The sequence below is a fragment of the Nyctibius grandis genome, chromosome 1, assembly GCF_013368605.1.
Source record: "Nyctibius grandis isolate bNycGra1 chromosome 1, bNycGra1.pri, whole genome shotgun sequence".
NCBI lineage: Eukaryota > Metazoa > Chordata > Aves > Nyctibiiformes > Nyctibiidae > Nyctibius > Nyctibius grandis.
The window spans coordinates 66,740,955-66,762,531 of NC_090658.1; the positions used below are offsets into that span (position 1 = coordinate 66,740,955).

A 21,577-nucleotide genomic window follows, 5' to 3' on the forward strand; every position below is an offset into this window, starting at 1 on the left:
GCTTAACTCCACATTTTCACCTTCCAGTAATGCCACTTGCACACTTTGTCTGCTGGGTGGGAAGTTGTTCTTTTATACACAGCAGATGCACTCACTGTATGGCTTTCAGTGGACTAAGCAATTCATGAATATGGCTGTTAGTTCTCTTGTCAGAGAATCAAGAAATGATGCTGAAGGTGTTAAACACTTTTTTTTAGCTTTCAAGGTAGCGGTCCCCAGTATCAACCTCCCAACATACTCTTAACTTTCTTCAAACAATCAGTGGAATTATTCAGAATCCAAATAAAAACACAAACTTTCCTTTATTATTTTTCCTTACTGCAACAAATACTTAAATACTTTGGTGCAGCCCTGCTCTTTGATTTCTTTGAATTTCAAATTTGGTCATGTCAAAAATTATCACAAAGGGTTTTTTTTTGTTTATCTACATAGTTTTTAACCAAAATTACATTATAACACACAAACACAGTCTTCTCTTTAAGGCACAACACATCATTATGCACATTCTGTTTGCCAAACTTATAAAAGAGACAATATTATATAACCCTCTCCCTCCCTTGCCCCCCAAAAAGAAAGAAAAATTGCATCCACTTCCAAAATCAGCTGCTAATAAAGTCACAGTAAATTATTTTCATCAATAATTTACACAAAATACAGGTCTAGACAGGATTGTCATTATACAGTCTGAGTGCATTCCAATTCAGATTTTCTGGGTTAGGTAGGCTAAAGTCTGGTTCAAACCTCAGTGCTGAGAATATATCCCATTTTGAGGAATGTTGTTGAACACCACCTTGTCGGCTGGAAAACGCGCATTGGTGCTTTGCCAGTTCGAGTCCTTTGTTCACTCCTGTCAGGGCTCACTTGGTGTGTACCAGCAACCTCCACAGTTTTAATTCATTTAAAAACGTTGCATATATAAGACCATAGAGCTTCCTTACGTAGCACTAATGTTTTAACTCCATTCAGCAATCTGAATTCTTCAATTTGGAATTTTTAATTCCAAATATTTCTTCCCTTCTTAAGACAATTCATATGTGTAAAGCCAGAGGCATTGAATCACACATAAAAATTCAGTGTACTTGAAATATATATATATAAAAAAAAAGGATCGCCAACTTTAGAACACAGTTACAAATACTCTAGTTCCAGTGCTTGATGGAGAGCCAAGAGGTCCGAATGACTGGATATCCTCCAGAAAGGCATGTTGTGCTGTGTTTGTTAGAGGGGGGAAAAGGTCAGGAAAGATGAACACTGTGACACAGGGCGGTATATGACACACGAGGCTAGTCAGATTACCACCACGTATTTTACACCACTGGGTTTCTGGATTGATTTTTGCTAGTAAAGTACTGACAAAAATCACACCAAAATAGATCTGAGCTTAACAGTTCAACTAAAGTTAAAATAATTAGATAGTCTTTCTTAATAGTTTCTTTGGAAAGAGCCCGTTATTTACTAAGGGCTATTTGCTTATTGTTAGCATGCAAAACTATATGAAGGAGCATTAATAGGAAAGCCCTTTCTGCTTCGCTTATTAGACTTTGCAAAATACTGAATGATCATTTAAAGGGCTATAAGACTTTCACTAAAAGAGGCTTCACACACAACACTTTGAAACAGAGTTGAATCACATTTTTCTCCATCTAGGGGGAAAAAAGAAATCTCTTTGGATAAGAAAATAACACATTTCTGGTTTTAAAAAAGATAATTTGTGTTGCAGAAAGCATCAGTGTCTGTGGGAGATGCAGATATATGCACAATTCTCCTTCAGCAGTTCATCAGAATAGAAAAAACCCCATACTTTCATGTTGTGTTCAGATCTATTTGTATTGTGCTATATTCATCCATCTCTCTGAATTCTTTATCTATCCATGCAATATAGCCAACGTTAAGAAAAAAAGCATGCCAAACTGGAAAGTACACAATCCAACCACCTTTGGTTTAGCACAAACTATAAAAGACCCATCACCAGTACTGTACCTATATTAAGGAACCATTTGGAATGAGCATTTTGGTTATCTTCATTTTGTTTCCATTCCAGCTACAACACTAAAAGGGCACTTTGTTTTGCTACTCCTAGCACAATGTTATTTATATCACTTTCCCTGTGCAGACATTGTGAGGCAAAAATTTTCAGTTTCTGCATACTTCCAAGGTTATACTGGGAAGCATGGTGCAAATTACTAATCTGATCTGTTTCTAAACATTGAAAAATTATCTGGTAAAATTTAGACTTGAATTATTATCATGACAAAATTGAGTTTTTCCAAAGAAACAGTTCTTTTTTTTTTTTCATAAACACAGATTTGGTGCACAATCTCTATGTTGTGTTTTTTCCTTTTGCAGATATGTCTTTCTTGAAGCAAATTATATGTTCATCATATTTGCTCCAGTAAACCACAGATCTTCATTTATGTTAGCAAAAAATTTGCACTGTTCTTTAGATGTTTTTCCACATTCTTTGTAACATTTCTCTTGAAACCCCCCTGATTTCACCATTTAAAGAAAACCACCACCCAACCATCATGTCATAGCCCCTTCTACCTCTTCTGTTTATCTTTAATTTGCTTGAAGCTAGTCAGACATTTTTGCTGCAATCATTTTTCATTTATTTTTAAAAAAATTTTGCATTTTTTCTTTCCAAACTGAAGTGAAGCAAATGCTAGAATCCAAATGGTTCATTTTACTCTAAGTTTTGATCTCATCATGCTCTTGTTGCCTTGCATCTGTGGACTAAAATTATTTGTCATTCTGTCATTGTGCAACACTGACAGAAATGCAAACAGAAAGGCTTGCATTAGTAGCTATGTATCACACCAACATTTCAGGAGACAGGTTACCTTTTTTGCTGCCTGTTCTTCTTCTACACCATCCCCAATTACAACATATACTACTTTTCTGCCAAACCTTTGCATTATTCGTTCAAAGCAACTTTCTTTTCCTGGAAGATAAATGAGATAAGAGTTCAGAGTGAAGTTACCTGATTAGCTGCATGTTCCTCATCTCGGCCATCTCCAATCACAACATAAGTTATGTTAGTGCCAAATCTGGACACTATACGCTCAAAACAGCTCTCTTTGCCTGAAAAACAATGCACTACTTATTCAAGCTATCAAGTGAGTTATGGTGAAGCCCTACAAAGGATTATTGCAGTGGTAAGACATTGTCACTACTACTTTTAAAAGTTCCCAGCCTTGAGATTTAGAGTTAAAACTGGTAAGAAGCAATTAATTCCCTTAGTGGCACTAAGCTGTTCCAGGTAAAACTGAACCTTTTTGTTAAGAGTTATAGAAAAGACACTAAGATAAGGGAATTAGCAGCATTGAAAAAATGAACAAGTTAGTGAATGAGTAACTGAATTTAAATATTTCCCTATTATTGCAGTAATATTTTTTCAAGGAAAGCAGAAATTTTAATTCTAGTGTATCTGCAACAACAAGTGATGTAGCAATGGAAAAAGTGTTCAAAGAACAATGGACAAGCAAAATAAAATTAGACAACAGGTTTCTGGGAGAACTTCCATGAAGCATTTGGCTCTTTTGGAGAAATGTGGAAGCAAGCAGGCTAAGCCAGTAACAACAATAAACAGGATTGAAAGGGACCGAGCAAAGTCATCTACCAATCTTCTCATTTTACTGCAGGTTCAGTTTTACCAACAAATGCTTGTGCTATCAATCCTAAAACTGTCCTAATATGATGATTTCACTGTTTCCACAGGAGATCTCCATATTTAATTACCCCTTTCCATTAGTAAGTTTCTCTGATGTGTGACATACATGTGCCCTACTGCAAAGAAATCATCACCTATTGTCATACATCCCATCAACGTAGAGAAAGATTATTTATTTCCTCTATGCAATAGCTTTTCACCTTGTTTGTTATTCTGTCTATCCCCACCCCAGGTTTTTAGTCTCTTCTCACAGGCTCATGATTTCTAGATCTCCGATTTTTAATGCTCTCCTCTTTGTGTTTTTTTTTCCAGCTGGTCCACAAAAAAGGGCTTATGCTTAGGAAAAGCATCGTGCGTACTAACTGTTGAATGAGGACCAGATTTCAGTGTGTGCAAGTAAAAGTTGCAATTACAGCCTTGTGCTCAGCACAGTGCTACATTTCACTGAGATGAAAAGTAGAGAGAGGTCTTGTACCCCAGAGTTTGCTGTGCTCCCAACAGGGTGTAACAGCAGCCACACTATTCCCAGAAGGAATTCCTGGTGCAGAATTACTTCGACAGAGCCTCCAGAGACTGTGCTTCACTTCACCACCCCCTTCTGTGCTGTCGGCACTATTTCTTAATGCTCCTTCCTTTGGTCTGAGTGCAATCTCAGTGACTGAATTCAACATGTACACGCTGTATGACAGGTGACATTAATTCCAGAGGCTGCTCAGTACCATGTGGTATTTGGGATACTTCATGCCTTGACTTATGTTTTTAAAGTATTTGAGGCATTTCTGTCTAGAGGACAGCTACAGCTAATTAAAGGATGACTCAGGACTCAGGTAATAGTTTTTCCTGACACTGTTAGAATATGCACTGTTTTTTCACTTGTGAAATTAATTTAGGAAATATATTGTAATGCTTTTGTCAATGAAGTGTCACAGTCCATGTTATATAAGGTGTCATAGGTATAGAAATTAAACATTCCTGAATTAATAATTGGTAAATCATGAAATCTGCCAAAATTATCAGTCATTGTAGGCTGTGTCACATTTCACAGGAATGATAACTTTTCTTGGTCTACAAGAAAATTTTGGATGCAATTTCCAAAAACCATGAATTTCCAAATGGTAATATACAAGAGGTACACAGTTATCAATAGGATAGGGAAGTGCCCTTGTGGCATCCATCAACACAGCTTCCCATGGTAACAGTTGTCATTACCATCACTGATGTACTATGCTTCCCGAAAAAGCTTGTGAAGCAGTGGCCTAAGGTCAGAGCAGAGACTATTTTAACCAAAGTTCTGTTTAAATTTGAATTCACAAAACATTTTTCTTCATTCTTTTCTGCACCTTTTTTGTTTTCTGCACCATACTTCGGAGTTTCTGAGGCTTTTAATCAGTATGGGGACCTTTATTCCTTCAGGCATCATTGAAAATAAGGTGAATTTGGAATTTATCAACATAAACACGTCTGAACATATGCAATGCCTAAATCTTATGACTAACACTGTATGTGTCAGGGAAGTGGCTTGGAATCCACCCATTACCGGCAAAAAAATATTGGTAATGCAAGGTAGTCAGAATGGATGAAAGAATAATTTTCTTACCTATTTTGGTTGCACTGTAAATATTTTCAATAGGAAAAGCTCCTCCTAAGCTGTATAGTAGAACTTTTGCAAGTGCTGGGATAAGCTGGGTTGTTGTTACCAACACATTTACACAATTACTCCTAAAATGAGAGAAATAGTTTAAGTTTAAATAGTTTAAAACCATTACCCAAATGCTGATGAGGTGAACCTGCTGTGGAGAGCATATTCAGGATTCCTCAACATTTACTTTCACTCACACAGCAGTGCTGTTCAGCACCATCACTTCCAGAAAAATGTACATAAAACTTTCAGCAAAATCCTTTTAAAAAATATGGAGGCTTCACTTGTAGGAAATATTCCACACATTTATAAAAAACAGGTCCGTGAAGATGGGTCCACTAAAATACAGACATTTAAGATCACCAACTACCTCTGAAAACAGGCATTGGAATGTTTTGAAAGCATCATTTTAATACTGGCAATTAATTGGCAGTAACTACCAGCCAAATAAAAGAGTTAGAAGAACACGAAAGCATCATTTGTTACTCCAGTCTTGAGGGGAAACAAACAGCCAATACACATTTCTGCACATTGACATCACTTTCTTCATGTTTCAAGAGTAAGAATATTTCTGAGAAGACGAAGAGATAAGAATAATCATGTTAATACGCTACCACCGAATGGTGAAGATGAAAACTTGAACGGAAATGTTGCGCTAGCAGTTACACAACAGAAAACTCAGAGCCACCCTACTTTAGGCACTGACAGGCTGGAACATGAGTGTGACCATGGTGTGAACATGGAGCTGAGAGCAAATAGTTGTTATTTTTCCTCCTGGTTCTTCCAGAAATTCCAAGCAAGACCTTAGGCTACTATTTCTGCCTTAATGTATCTCAATGTCCTGTCAGTAACATATAGGTAATGTTTAGCTGCCTCACGGGTAGCTTCTGAAGATTTATAGCTGTACAGTTCTTTGAAGACAAGACAAAAGACTAGAACAGTCCTGCGTAACTGATAACAGTTTTCCAAACTCACACACCAATTCTCAACTGGCCTTCATTACCAAATGTCTTTTTGAAGACTAGCAATTTGGAAAGAAATGCAAAGCTAAACACAATGGCTTACACAAATTTTTTACTTTTTTTCTCTTGAGGTGCTTAAGACACCACTAAATAAACAACAATTAAGAGATAAAGATATTGCAAAAGTTATGTTTAAAATAAGTTTTTCACTTCTTTCCAAGTTTGTTCTTTCCACTTGACACCAAGTCTTTTCTCATACATGTTGAGAAGGCAAGGTGGCTTAACACTGTTCTTTTTTATGGTTTAAAACCAGATTTTTTGAGGATTTCTGATGAGATACATATTGCATGGCTGACCAAGTCACAGCAGTGTTCATAGTTTTATTATTTCAAAGAACCAATATATTTTATGTCTCTTTAATGAGAACCCAGACTTTTAACTCAGTTAAAAGATTTTTGCTCTTCTGAAAACTTCAATATATGCTTAAGCATACTGATTTATCTAGAAGGACAGAAGGAAAATGTTTTTGTGTTCTGGGATCTATACAATATTTAGGTAGCACTGTGAATAGGCAAAAACAATGAAGGACGGAACAGAGAGACGTGGAGTTCAGAGGATGCTGCCCAGAAGATAATAAATTAAAGGCTGGCTCAGAAGTCTACAATACCCTTTCAATGTATGCAGTGACATTGATCACATTTTAGAAAACACTTCATACTATCTTTAGTAAATGCAGGAATCACTGAAAATGGAATCACTTTCAAAAGCCATACTAGACCTCTTCTGTTCTTTAAAGGCACTAATTTATTGTAACCTAAAATGTCAAAAAATAGCCATTACAAGTCCAAAACTATAAACTTTTTTACAGTAGACTCAAATACATACCTTGTGCTGATAATTGATAATGATTTAAGTGCATTTGTTAGCCAGGAGTCTGTCAGAGCTTCAATCTCTGCTCTTAATTGCAACCATGCATCTCTTTTAGCAGGACCCAGAAGTCCTTTACGTAAAAAAAAAAGAAAAAAAATTAAATTCTGTATTGTTTCTGTTTTAAATTCCACTAGAATTTGAAAAAACATCAAAGAGAAGATTTGTTGTCTTCAAGGCTCAGTAAATTGCTTTCTGTTTTTATTTACACTCCACTATATAAAGCAACGTTAGAGAGTATTGCAGATACTAATAATTTGTCGTCTGATTTTTTGTTTGTCTATTCAGGATACTTTACAATGTTTCAAAGTATACCTTTCAGAAACACATTTTTTAAATCAACTCCGCACACACATCTTACTTTCTAATTATCAGAGGCAGTGACAAGGAGATCCATGCCATTGGGTTCATAGGCAGAGACACTCACAAAAGAATAGACTTTAGAATAAACTTGCCATTGCAGTATCTGCATATGTTTAAAACTGCCCTGCTTATGCCTCTGTATACAGGTGAAACTCAGGTTACACATATGAAAATACATTTGTTTGCTGATGGCCTGCTCTTCATGTCCTGTTGTAGTTAGTAATGATAGCTCCTTTTGTAGCATTTACAGCCCTGAAACTGCTGTACATCTTGTGTTCTCTTATCTCAGTTAGCCCTTAAAAGCACCTTAAAATGGTCAGATTTTTAAAAAATACACAGCCTATTGAATGTTGAGTCATGAGTTCTTTGGAACCAAGCTATTTTAAATTTAGATTTGGTCCTGGAAGAGCAGGGAAGCAGGCTTCATGACCTTTAGTATCCCTCTTTTCTTTCACATCTCATGTCCCCAAGAAGTGGTGATGACTGTCTTCAAATATCTGAAATGAAGCAACCTAAAGATATCTAGTTTGATCTAGCCTTCTGTTGCCTTTTAACAGCTGTTTTGAAATAAATAGATATGTGATAAAAAAGATTACTAAAAACGCTAAGAAGTAGAGGATGGATGCCTACTAAGGACAGAATATATTTCAGACGCAGGATTTGTGGGAAAGAATAAAAACCGTAATACAATGCACCGCATGTCTGCACTCTGCCTCTGCTATGTTCCTCTGCAATTGCTCCTCTTAGTGTGTTTCCCTAATGCTGTGCTCTTGGACTTAAGCTCTTACTAATGTTAAAGGTATATGAAATGCAACAGCTTTAAAATCTTAGATGCATTAGGAGATATAAGAAAACCCAGTAAACATTTGGATAATAATCTTTCAAGTCTTCTTAATATATAAAAACTCCATTCATGACACCAATGAAGGGCAAGGCAGGGCAAGTGAAAGCCAATCATTTACTATCACCCTTTGCTCCTATTGCTTCATCCTGCAGGAAGTAAAGAATCTGAACTTCTAACAGAAAATATATATTTCAGGTTTACCTAGTTTAGAAAACGATTAAGGTAACAACTAATTCATTGTCCATATTAGTAGTACTGTTTCCCATTTTTGAAAGACTGCAGGAACTGAACGTTAAACTGTCTGGTTTTGCTGAAGGTGAGCTTTACTTTGAGTTTCAGGTTCCTTTGAAATAAATTTCAGAAGAATTGAAAAAGCCCATGCTATAGAATGGGAGAGTGTTCATTTGGACTCCTTCCTGGTTAGGTTGGCCTCATCTTATCCTCAACTGTGGCTGTAGTAATGCTTGAAGACTTGTAAATATTCCCTGTTCTCACAGGCTCTTCTTGAGGGAGTCAGTTGAGATATTCCCTTCCTCAGAAGAGGGCTGTCTGCCTCTGCAAGTCACACAGGACTCTCCAAAACAGATTCTCTCAGTTATGCTGCTTGATTTCCTAAAAGCCTGCTGGCATGGACATGAGTGAGTCCATGAATGAAAACAGTAACAGGAAAGCTCTCAGCCCAAATTAGACTCAGATTTCTTGCTAACACAATTAACTGTGTAGTCTATGATAGAGTCAAAAAGGGGCTAGTGATATGGCAGTGCTAGGGTTTTCTTGCATCCATTGGTGAAAACAGACTAACAGGTACCCAGCAGAGAATTTAGCAGACAGTGTGCTGTTACCAACTAGATCATGAAAATGTATGATGGAATAGGCCAGCCACAATCAATTTGTGCTGTGGAAACTATACAACCTCATTCCTAGAATAACAGCATATTTGAGGTAGAACAAGTGGCTCAACCAATCAGTAAGGTAGGTACAGCCAAGCTGTGTCTGAAGGAGAAAAATGGGCTCTGTGAAAGCTAAATGGAAGCCTGCTCGGTTTCTCCATCTCTGGTTCTCCTGCACAACAGCACAATGTTGGCTCTGCCATTACAGTCAGTACCTTTCAATAGCCCAAGCTCCAGTCACATCACTTTCCATTCTGTGGCTCCTAAGACACATTCCCTCAGCATGAGCTCATCGCCATGCAGTTTAACCTGAACAGCATTCTAAATTGGTTTTGATAATTAAACTCACCTCCTATGTTGTTCTTGTAAGTATTATACAACTCTTTTACTCTTCTGTAACGGAAAGCCAGCTTCCTCATCCAGTCAACCCCTCCTCTTACACCTGTTGGCAGACAAAGGTTTGCACTACTTGCAGCTGCATGGAAGCCATCAGTTGCAAAACTGTAGGTACTGCAAACACCCAAAATACAGTAAAAATAAATACAATGTATTCCTGTAAATGCTCAATTTATTTAATCTTTGAAGAAAAAAAAAAAAGAAACAAATGTCTTACCTTAGGTCTTGTCCATTATCATCAGAAGAAACATCATCTATATGAACTTGATCACACTCCTGTTGGAAAAAAAAAATCAAATGATAAATTATCTTCTAAGAGAGTATGCTCTCCATATGCTTAGTACAGATGTTGAAAAAATGATCGGTGCAGGCCACTAAGTGCACCAGAAGATGGCAGCATATGTACACGTGCAGCTTCCTATTACCACCGATGCCTTTAAAATAATGCAACCTTCAACTCCTACGCTGTATAAACTGTTAGTTAAAATGTATAAACTGTTAGTTAAAATGCCTTTAGAAAAACGATATGTAATTTTAGTGTGATTTTAGATTAAAATTTTTTTCCTTGAAAAAAACCCCCAACGATTACAAGTCTCATTTATAGTCTCTCTAGCATACCAATATTTCAAAATCACCTAAACCTTATTTCCCCACTTCTTAAAAGCTAATGATGATGAACCTCTACAAGCATGTAATTTCTGTTAAGTCTCTAGGAGTTTGGATGCTTATCAGATGTTTTTCTTGATTTATCGAAATGCCTTTGGCTGGAAAATCACAGATAAACAAGCAGTCCTGGAGAATTTAATTATTTCCTGGTTTTGGAAGGGATGGAAGTAACTCCAGGGAACTGAGGTACACTTGAAAACTGAACTCCTCTCCAAGGTAGTTTTATAATTTGATAGCTATCAAATACCCTTTTCTGTACAGTGGTTACAGCAGAAAGATGGGGGAAGCACAAATAAATAAATAACTCAAGCCACCATGCAACAGTAAATATGAACAGGCATCGTATTACTGTTGTCTGTAATTTCTAGAATTAACATCTTAACCCAAAGACACACCTGATATTCAGTGTCCACATACTTTACTTTCCTGTATGTAAGTAATTTTTAAAATTCAAAATAGCTGGTGTTAACATAATCCTAATATAATTTCTTAAGAAGTTCAAGGACATATTTAAAAATTACTCCCCAAAAAAGGTTTTCAGGTAATTTAATCTCATCACTAAGACAAAATGAGACAGAGCTTTCAAAATGCACAGTTCTGTGCTGCAAATAAAGAGTCGTCCGAGTCATCTACTTCAAATAAAGTTGCTGACAAGCAGCACTTAATTCAGACTCTCTGTGACATGCAGAAGTACCCAGTTCTAAGTTTCCAATCTCTGTCTTGTACCGGTGCTCAGTTGTCCAGATAAAGGATAAATCTGAACAGGGGAGTGATTTCCAAATATGTATGCCACAAACTCCTAGAGTGTGAAGTTGGGGAATTACCATTTCTTCTTTCTGTTTTGTTTGCTTTGCACTGAATGAAAATTTAACAGACTTTTACCCACATGAAGTAAGTTGTTAAAAAAAATCAGCAATTTTTGTGTAAAATAAATACATATAATTTCATTTTCGAATACATAATTTCATTGCATCATACAAGCAATCATAATTTAAAATTGTGTGTCAAGACTAAAAGAATGAGTGGCCAAACTCTGCTCATCTGACTTAATCCATTAAGACAGGCATGAAAGAGCTGCGTTCAAGGAACAGAAATGAAGCATTGATCTCCCCACTGGAAAAATAAAATTTTTGGTCCTGTCTGAGGAGATTATCTTGAGCCGCTGAATATTTTAAAGAAGCTGCTTTTGGATGTAAATAGGAGATGAAAATAGAAAGAAAAGGGGAAGTGACAGCTGAAAGAAAAGATTTTCTTTATCCTTATTTATTATTTACACTCCAGAAAAAAATTCAACTATACTCCACCGAGTGTAGGACAGGAACTCAAAAATCAGACAAAAAGCCCCACTGGGACAAATTCTAACTCTATATTTTGCAATATTTGAGCAATATCTGGCTTCCTAATCCTTCACAGATTTCCCTGGAACTGGTCAAAGCATAAGATAATTTTTAAAGTTTAAACGTCAGTCCTGTGGATTTGAAGGTGTACTTATTAAAACGAGGGCACACAGAACCCTGATGGATAAGGAGTGTCTGCTGCTGTTTGGGTTTTGTTAAGCCTTTCAGCTACATTGTTCCAGCCTTGAAAATTCCAGATAACTGTTCTGCTGCTAATTTCATTATTAAGTTAAATATGAGTGGGTGGCAAAGGCTCAGCTGTTTACTTTTATTTTTTTATCTCACAGCTTGTTCATTGACTACAGGAACAGGAGGGGAACATTTTCTGATTACTTGCCCCTTGTGACTGCAAGAAGGTTGTTAAGTTTCCAGCCACTTAAGAGGATCCAACCCAACAGCACTCTCCGGCCTTCTCCTTCTCCCCCCTTCCTCTTCTCCTCTCAGATCTACGGCTCACCTCCTCACCATGCTGGCAACATACGTTTGCTGACCAAAACCAAACTCATGTGCCCACCGCTCCTTGCTTCGTTTTACTTTGTTTTCTCGTTTACGTATCTAGTTCAACCAAAATGCTTACATTTTACAAATTCACATGGTGTGAAAAAACTTTCCAGAAAAAAAAGAAAAAGCAGATGGTTTGAGCAGATTTGAGATAGTTCTCTACTTTTCCTGAAAGAAACAGGAAACCGGTGGCACAACACTAGATGTGAGTTTGCTTATGAAAGAAACCAATCCGCTGCAGGGAGGAAGGAAAGAAAGCAAGCTCTACGGCACTTTAAACGTTAAGGTAAAATACTTTTCACATCAGCTACAGTACTGGCTATGCTCAAGTCACAGTGGCTCACTGTCAATGTAAGGTCAAAACTAAGAAAGATAAAATATATTTCCTATTACTGAGAGTACAGGAAAGGAATCTAGGTACAACAACTGGCTTTTGCTTGAAGCAATATTAATTTAAATTGTATTTGAGTGCAGTCAATTCTCTGCAGCAATTTTTAGAGTGAAAATTTGAGAGTACAGAATCAACAAATCATCCATAAAAATTATCCTCCTGGAATGGACAGTAATTTCATTATCCAGTGAAAACACTGACTCACCACACTGAACACAAAAATGTTATTACTGAGGGGATATTCAGCACTATGCTTTCTCAGGCTATACAGAACACCCCTTTTTATGTATATGCTTCAGTCTCTTAAAACTGGTTCAACCTGCCTCCCAAATTCTAAGACTTACCTAAATCCTATTTTTCATTTCTCATTTCCATTTCTAATAAAAATAAAAATTATGACAAAATCTATTTAAAATATGGTAGGATTATCACAAAAATAGAAATGTAATTCAGTTTGTTTGAAATACTTTTTTTTTCTTCATTTTCCTGGGAGTGGAGGGGGGATAATGGAGTTGGAAGATTCACGTCCAAATTCCTGTTTGCAATTTGTAGAAATTGTTTTTTTTTGCGTGCGTGGTATGCCCTACCAACATTTCTAAAAGCTGTCTTAAAATTAGTATTGTGACAGGGAGAAAAACTTTAATTTATTCCTTACCTGGTCGAGGACAGAGCGCATTAGTCTGGATATTATTATAGAACTGAGTCCCATCTCTAAGCATTGTTTAGGCACATGAACTTTCTAGAGCACCAGACTCCTATTTTCATGGCAAAACACCAGCTGCCCTCCCAAGCGATACTTCTCAAGCTAACTAAAATTTATACACTGAGAATGAAATAGCTGGAGAACAGCCTAGCCTGAAATAAAAGTGCAGCTTGGCTGATTAGAACATGGGTTACTGGGTCAGCGGGGAATGTCTCAGCAGATCGGAATTTCTGCATCAGCAGTCATTGTAGTGAGACAGATTTGCATAGAGGAAGGAAAACTTTATTTTTGTATGTGATAGCTTTCAATAACTTGGTTATTATTACTAGACCCTGGTATGCGGTGTTTGCAACCAAGAAAGACAGGGGAAAAAAAGAGAGCTTAGAGGACGTAGTGACTGGAGTCAATATTACAGGAATATAGGTTCATTAGTACATTACAGTTGTGATGACCAGAGCCATGAGGTTTATTGTGGGATGAAGATGAAAGCAAGACAGAAGGTCTGGGACCTGATGGCTCAGCATTAAAAAAGTGAGATGATGAAAGGATAAGTAATCTGTCTAGTGAATAAATGCCTATCTCACTTCCTCCAGCAAGAACCGAAGGTCTTGTGTCTTGATGGCCATGACCAGCAGCAGCTCAGCACTCACCTCCCTTCTCCTGGGAGAGGATGGAGAGAGGAAGACAGAGAAAGAGAGATGGAGAGGGGGGAGAGATGAGAGAGAGATCTCAAGTCAGAATTGGGGAATTCTTGGAATTCATTACACAGTCATCATGCAGATGCACTGTAATACTCAGTAATGGCCATGTGCTCTGCAAACGTATTTAAACAGACAGATTTATTCATCTGCTTATTAAAGGATGCCTCTATGTACTTTGGCTCAGGACGCCACACAATTATATCTTATTTGCTAAGAAGACAGAAAATTGTTGGTCTTGCATATGCCAGAATGTGTGCATACAGCTCATTTCAGAAGAAGAAGTTTGGGATTTTGGTAATCTTATAAGAAAGCTGGTTTTGAAACAAAGATGAGTTCTGGGCTAGAAAATACTTTATTGCATATAGAAATCAGTTTTAATCAAATCAATTGAGCTATGAGTTTCTCCAAGAGAGCCCCCAAGTAGTATTTTTTGATTTATCTAAAACTGAAAACTGTTTGGATACTGTTCAAGCTCTGGAATGAGCTGGAGTATGAATTTTTGGACAGGATATTAAAATCACCCTATGAAGAATATACAAAATGTGATGATCCACCTATGACAGCTGAACCTGAGATCTACAAAGAAAATAACTAATGAGAGAAAGGAATGAAGCTTCAATGGCCATAAGCAAGAATAAAGAGGTACAGAAAGAGGGCAAAGCTCCATTTTGCTGAACTCCTCCACTTGAACTCAGCACAAGATTGAAGAACTCTGGGCATATGCTACCGAACGGCTTAAAGTTCATTGGGTGCCACATGAAATCTGAACACGCAGGGGCAAAGGTCTGCTAAAACGAAATTTAAGCAATGCTTTGAAAAATTGATTTGGAATCTATCCCCGGTACAGAGCACCAGAAGGAGAACATTCACCGAATGCACTTGCATTGTCAAGTGATGACTCACTAGGACTGCAATAAAATACCGACTGGCGAAGGCACGCCCAGGGCTTTACTTTCTTACGTTTCTGCTGCTGGAAGGAGGAAAGGCAGCTCAGGTATAGGGTGAAGTAGATCCCAGTTTCTTGACTTAAAAAGAACTAAGAATAAATGAGGTGTGCAAGGGACGACAAAGACAACCTCAGCCTGGTACTTTCTGCTTTTCTTATTGCCTACAGTTGTCAAAGGAACAAAAGAAGTGCACACTATAATAATCAAATTCCCAGTGAATGGAAAAAACTCACTTATCCTCATTTTTCCTCTTCACTTACCAGAGGCCTTTCTCTGGCATTTTAAACAAAGCCTCGAAGTCTTCCAACTGCCATTAGTGGCAAAATATCTGTCCATAGAGGGAATGCTGGTATCCACTCTGAGTAAGAAAACAACTGATTTAGACCAGGGGAAGGTCTGAAAAGCCCATAGCTTAATTTGAGAACTGTTTTTCACCCCCTGCCTCTTGACACACATGGTTGTAAGACTGTCACTTTCCATGTTAAGAGATCTGGACTCCTGGAGTGAAACAAGAGGTTTGTGAAGCCCAGCTGACGAACCTGCTCCCCAGACCGCTGTCCCTGCGGCAGTCTATCTGTGCGCTTCTGACAGGTGAGTGGTCCATAGCAGTCACTCCCTAGGAAGAGGTTTCTCCCTTTTCTCACCAGATGCCAAACTGCACACCCTGGGTACACCGTGACAAAACATGTGGTCGCCTGGTTACCTCGGGAAGAGACATTACTGACAAGTACATCTATCATAGTCCCAGCTCTCTGATGCTGAAGTCTTTGAAGTAAATGGAGAATATTCTACCTTTGAGCAAGAAAGGGGAGCCTGTGGCCAAAAAGCTACTCAAGTGTGTGAAGAGAAGAACACAGTCTCTTGTAGTCAGATGATGGCACCCACTGAAAGCGAAAGTAGAGAACTTCAAGAGAAAGAATGGGAGGCACATACGTTCTCCTCCAGGAAATGACTGCAGACAGCTCTAAATCCATGCAAAACTGAAAAGATGGCAGTAGGAAAAAGACAGGAAAGGGTAGTTTGCAGATTCTCTCTCTCATCCAGTTTCACGGAAGGACTCTGGTGCCACAGTAAGTCATTGCCACCTGGCTAACCTCTCTCTGATTACAGAATGACTAATCCAAAGTCTAGATAGGCAGAAAATGTCACAACAAACACTAATGCATGACAAAACCACTATGTTAAAAACCCAGACGTAATGGTGTTTATGTTCTTTTGATTCTTACCTCTAAATCATTAAAAAATAAATGTGTGTCAGCAAGATTAAAAATCATTTCTTCCATTCGCAGTCCAAGGGTCACTGCCATTGGTGGATCCTTAAAAAAGAGAAACCAAGGTTAACTACTTAAACACCTTTAAGTTATGTCAGCATTACTTTAAAAACTGCTGTATACAAAGTGTTTTGAAAAATCAACACTGCAAGAAATTTCTCTAAAATCCTTTAAGTATTAAGCTATTTTAATATAACGCTACAAGAAGAGACTGCTGAACCTGTGTGAGAACTATTTGAGAAGCTGGGGATGTTGAAACATCAAGTTTTTTTGAAAGTCAAGGCATTTGCAGCCTGGCTAAACTGACAGGGGAAAACCTGGTGGCCATATGTAAACCTGCATAAAGGCAGCTGTAAACAGGGAAGGAACTTCTTACAAAAGATACATGTAAGAAAACCAATATTTATTATAATAAGAATACACAACATTTTTCATCCCTAAGCCTTTTATAAAAACATATAAGTACCTCGCCTGTCAATTTGTGGGCAGAAAAAAGATGAGTCATGGAGCAGTAACTAATTTTTCTGACCCAATGCACTGAGTCAGCAGCACAGGTAGTCCACTGCACAGTTCCTCTGATCTCTTGGCTTTTCTTCCCAACTTTTGGGCACACAGAAGTCCTCACCAAGGTCATGCTAAACTGGACTAGGAAAGGTAGTCATCTCTACCAAATGATTACTTTGTAAGCAATTATCCTACACTGTGATAGGAAAGTGTGATTTAAGAGGCCTTTTCAATTTCTAATGTCTCTGCTTTATAAAAATACAAAAGGTAGTCTGAACCTATGCCCAATTCCCAAAATTGAGTTTCACTTTGGATAAATTATCGCTGCTTTGCCTGGGCTTAGGCCTATATCACTTATTTCCCATGCTTTCTGCTGCTCCAGTATGTATCCTCAAACCCTGTGCTTGGTCCTTCTCTGTCTCAACATTTACTCTTCTTCCATGCAGGCACTCGCTGATGAATTTCCAGGCTCTCCTTTATGATTGTATTGCAGGTATTCATTCAACAAAGTGCCTGTAAGTGTTCTTCTGCGTGTCCTTCAGCGTGCCTAAAACCTATGGCACAATTCTTTAAGTGGTCCACAGGAATGGGAAAGTATATGTAAGTTAGTTTGTTTGCTACAGATCATCCCTTCATTTCTGATGAAATACAGGATTCCTGTCCCTGGATGAGATTCATTCAAAATGTTGCATCTGTTCACAGGTCAGCTTCCACACTATCAAATCACTCTACCTCTTCAAGATACCACAAATCTACTGATCTGCAATAACCGTTTGTCTGAGAGCATTTAGTGTACAGTAAATGAGAGATAATTAATTTAACTTTGCTAGGCTTGCTAGGAAAGAGGTTAAGCCAATTTGCATTACCTTACATTTGTTTTAGAATAAGAATGCACACGGACAGTTCCTGATGCTTAGCTGCTCCTGGTAACTAGTTTTATCAGTGCCTTAATCATCTCCCTGAGCTTGTGGGGTTCAGTTAAACTTTTTTATGCTTAACATACTGCAACGGACTTTTAAAATACATGTGATCCTCTTCTCATTAAAATAAGAAACAAAAACCATATTTCATCATTTAAACTCTGACTGACACTAGCAAGTTTTCAGAAATCCTTTCTTAAATACCTTGAGATTAAAAGTCTAAAAGTTTACCAGCATCTGGCAACAAAATCACACAAAACCTCAAATGATCATTTGTTAGTATTAGGATCAAAGTCTTCCCAATCAGGATCAGGTGTCTGCTACTCCAGGGCTTCACAACAACAGAATAAAAGATGTCTTCTGCCCTCAAGCACTTATAAACTAATAGTAAAATCTGAAACATAGACATATTTTGACCCTTGCTCATGAAAAAGTCAGGCTTGAAGGGGAGAATAGTGTACAAGAAACTGTAATAGTCCAAAGTTAGACCCAGTTCCCTGGCAGTGAAATGAAATATTTTTATGTTGACCCTTGAACTGGTCTAGACTACCTTTCAGAAGTAAAAAACAAATGCAGTGCTTAGTAACATAACTTCATCCCCTACGTCTTCTGCAGTCATATTCACTGTATCTGAAAGTCACGTGGCTGAAGGCAGGAGCAAGTGCAAAGGTCAGTTTTCCAAGGGGATCATTAAGGAACACACGTTAACAGATTTGCAAAAACTCATGTAAGATACTTAGAAGAACACAAATCACCAAAATACTCTGGACTCATGAGATTCCTTATCAAGCCATAATGCTTTTATCAAAATGTCATCACATATAAACATGTGTTTCTCTCTCCTTTCTCTAGCATTTTTTTCTGTGCACAGTAAATTATATTTTTTTTTCTAGATACAATATAAGAAAGAGTATTTGCAATATGCTTCTTTACCTCAATCCTACAACCACTAAGGCATGTGCATAACTTTATGCACAGGTGGTAACTCATTATTATTTATGTGAGTTAAGTTATTCACTGGAGTGCTTCCAAGACTGGAATCTCAGACTTCTGATTCTCAGCCTCTTTTTTCCCCTTCCTGGGTAAAAGTAGACTTAAATGCGGAAATTTGCTATAACGTATTCCCTTATAATCCAATTTATTTTTACAGAAACTACCAACTATGTATCACAATTTCCTGTCTTGCCTAGTATAGTTGAAAGACGTAAATGTGACAAAGCTTTTATGATTTTCTTATTAGTAGTATTTTTGTAACCAACTATGCCTGACTTTATTACTGCTAAAATGAGATTTCCTATGTTCCTGTTTTGACAAACGCATGTGTAGGATATTGCTAGGTACTATATGTAAAATAAAATAAAGCAAAGAGACTCATTTCATCTTAGCATGAAATCAGTCTGGGATCGCCCCTTAACAGCTTCTTCTAAGAAGAGTCATTGGAATTGAATTCTCAAGATATGAACAATTCTTCCTTTAATAAATTGGCCAAAACTTGCACTGCAACTGTTTAACAAGAATTAAACATCATGTTCCAGCTCTTGCCATGTTAAGTTCATTCCTTCTCATACAAAAATAGACAGAGAAAGTGGATTTGCCAGGGTCTTGTGGTTTTACAATGTTTGCACAATGTGGAAGAACATCCTAATCATTGTTTTACTGTCTTTCAACTTGAAGCAGAAGTTGCAGACTGACTCAAGTGGCACAAAGAACTGAGTGTTGAAAAGAAGGCAAGAAACATGTGCAGCTGATACAGATTTGAGCACAGCAAATTGAGAAACTGAATAAAAGGCAGACTGAACTTCTGCCAAATGTTATTTGGTGCTACTCTGCGAAAGCATACACAAAAGAGGAAACAATAATACTAAAAAAAAAAATCTGGAAGTTTTCCCCAGATAATTTGCAGAATAAAGAAGCGCAACTCTTTGGCCCTCAGAGGTATGATTTTAGCCAGATATCATTAGCGTGCAAAACGAGTCAAGACCAGCTACAGCACTTCTGTATACCAAAATACAAATGACTTTAGTTATGTTAGTATGAAGGCACTAAACTGGAGCCAGACTGTCTGTCTGTGGACTTCTGTACTAGACTCGTCTATCCACTGGAATGCATCTTGGGAGACTAGGTAAAAATATCCTGGGAGGACCAATATTTAAATATTTTGACCAAGAGAAAAGTGACTGGAATAAAGCCCCAAAAGGTCAGTGTGCATTAGTGGAAGAAAACTATTTAACATTGTCTTGGAAGGTCAGGTTTCACCACAAGATGTTCAAAATCATTTAATTTCATGGAAAAATAATACAAACACACTAAACTTCGTTATAAAAATCTCAGAAAACAAACAGATAAAGAGACTGTCAGGTAGATTCATTGTGAGAGGAATTTGTATGCATGAAGCCTTAAAAATAAGCAAGAAAAAAAAGCAAAATATATGAATAATATTGTAAGAATAGATTTTTCATGTGGGTGGCTGTCCTGAACAGACTTACAACAAAATCAACCTCTGGAAAAAGTGGAAAAGCTTAAGTAAGTACCAATATTTTTAGCTTAAAGACACTTCCCTACATTATGTAGGAATCTCAGATTTCAGTTCAGCTCTCACTTTCTCATAGGGGACACTTGTTCCCAGGAGAGCTTCATGTGGGTGGCAATGGAGGAAGGGAATACATGTCTTCTTAACAACCATATCTGGTGGCTGATGAAGGAAAACTCATGTACTTCATAGTGAGTTTCTGTTCCATGCTCTCTAGAAGGTGGTAGGAAAACGGACTTAGAAGTCTCAGACAATGAGAGAGTGAATGGAGAGGACAACTGGAGGTCATGAGAAATTTACTGTTAACACAGGCAGACAAAAGTATATTTATGAGTGAATTTGGGAATGTCATCAAGGGTGCTAACACTGACAGTTCTTCTGTTTAATGACTGGACAAGCAGAGAGTGAGCAATAAAAAGCTTCTGAGCCCTTTCCAGAGAAGTGCACAAGGTTAATGTGGCCTCCCCAACAACTTTCTGTCATTGGCAATGCTATCAAAAATGTTCAAATGTGACCATCAAATGTGGATTTGTTTTGATTTTTGCACTTGGAAATCACATTCTCCCCCTTCTAAGGTCACAAGGGACTTTCATTCTTTTTTAACTAGTTGCACCTTGAGTCACAGCATTTATCTGGGCATCCTTGCCCTCTGGATTGACCTGGGAGAAATGAATGAAATATAAGTGCTCAGAGATAGACAAAACTCCAGCTTCATCAGCCTTAAATCAACCAGAATAACTGGAATGCAATGGAACAAAGAATACACACTGTTCACAGGGAATAAGAATATACCTCATAAACTTTTAACAGACGATGACATCTCCTAACACATGTCCTGTCACATCAATGAATCCTCACTTAAGAGCTCAGCATTGTATCTGCCAACTGGTGCTCAGCTGCAAAAACCATCATCAGCCACACAAGTCATAATGTAACAGCTCAAAGATGTTCGTAATTTGCTACTGCAGTAAATAATTAAAAATAGAAATGTACTAGTTTTATGAAGTATGAAGTGGATGAGCAAATGAGCTGAACAAGAGGTACTCTTACTGCTGGGAGGCAGCACGATTTCCCTGAAACCTAACAGAGGTGTAGCGTAGCTTTTATTCTCTTTTTGTTAGCTCTGACCAGCCCAATAAAGTAATCACTACACCAAAAGTCAGACAGAAACAGACACAGGTAGAAAACAGCAAGCCATGGAATATTTCTCTGACTAAATTTTATATTTTAAATATCAAAGTGATGCATTGACCAACCTCTAGCCAAATCTCTCCCACTGCAGTGGAGTTTACAGCTACAATCTACTGGTGCCTACATAAGAAGCAGCAATGTGCCCTGTGTTTCAAATGAGATGC

The 21,577-nt window shown here is 37.6% G+C and overlaps 1 protein-coding gene across 12 annotated transcripts in view; it reads right to left on the reverse strand.

The window, feature by feature from the left end:
* Positions 1-283: 283 nt before the first annotated feature.
* Positions 284-21,577, reverse strand: part of EYA4 (EYA transcriptional coactivator and phosphatase 4) — a 171,309-nt gene continuing 150,015 nt past the window's right edge. For 10 of the 12 annotated variants that reach the window (XM_068408866.1, XM_068408858.1, XM_068408842.1 and 7 more), the window contains 7 exons: positions 16,224-16,313; positions 9,909-9,967; positions 9,645-9,805; positions 7,157-7,271; positions 5,268-5,389; positions 2,841-2,941; positions 284-1,209 (listed from right to left, as the gene is read on the reverse strand). In XM_068408866.1, coding sequence (XP_068264967.1) covers positions 1,129-1,209; positions 2,841-2,941; positions 5,268-5,389; positions 7,157-7,271; positions 9,645-9,805; positions 9,909-9,967; positions 16,224-16,313 — 729 coding nt within the window. In that variant the 3' untranslated portion in view covers positions 284-1,128. Of the gene's footprint in view, positions 1,210-2,840; positions 2,942-2,980; positions 3,082-5,267; positions 5,390-7,156; positions 7,272-9,644; positions 9,806-9,908; positions 9,968-16,223; positions 16,314-21,577 lie in introns of all 12 variants that reach the window. The other 2 variants (XM_068408850.1, XM_068408834.1) reach the window with 1 other exon arrangement.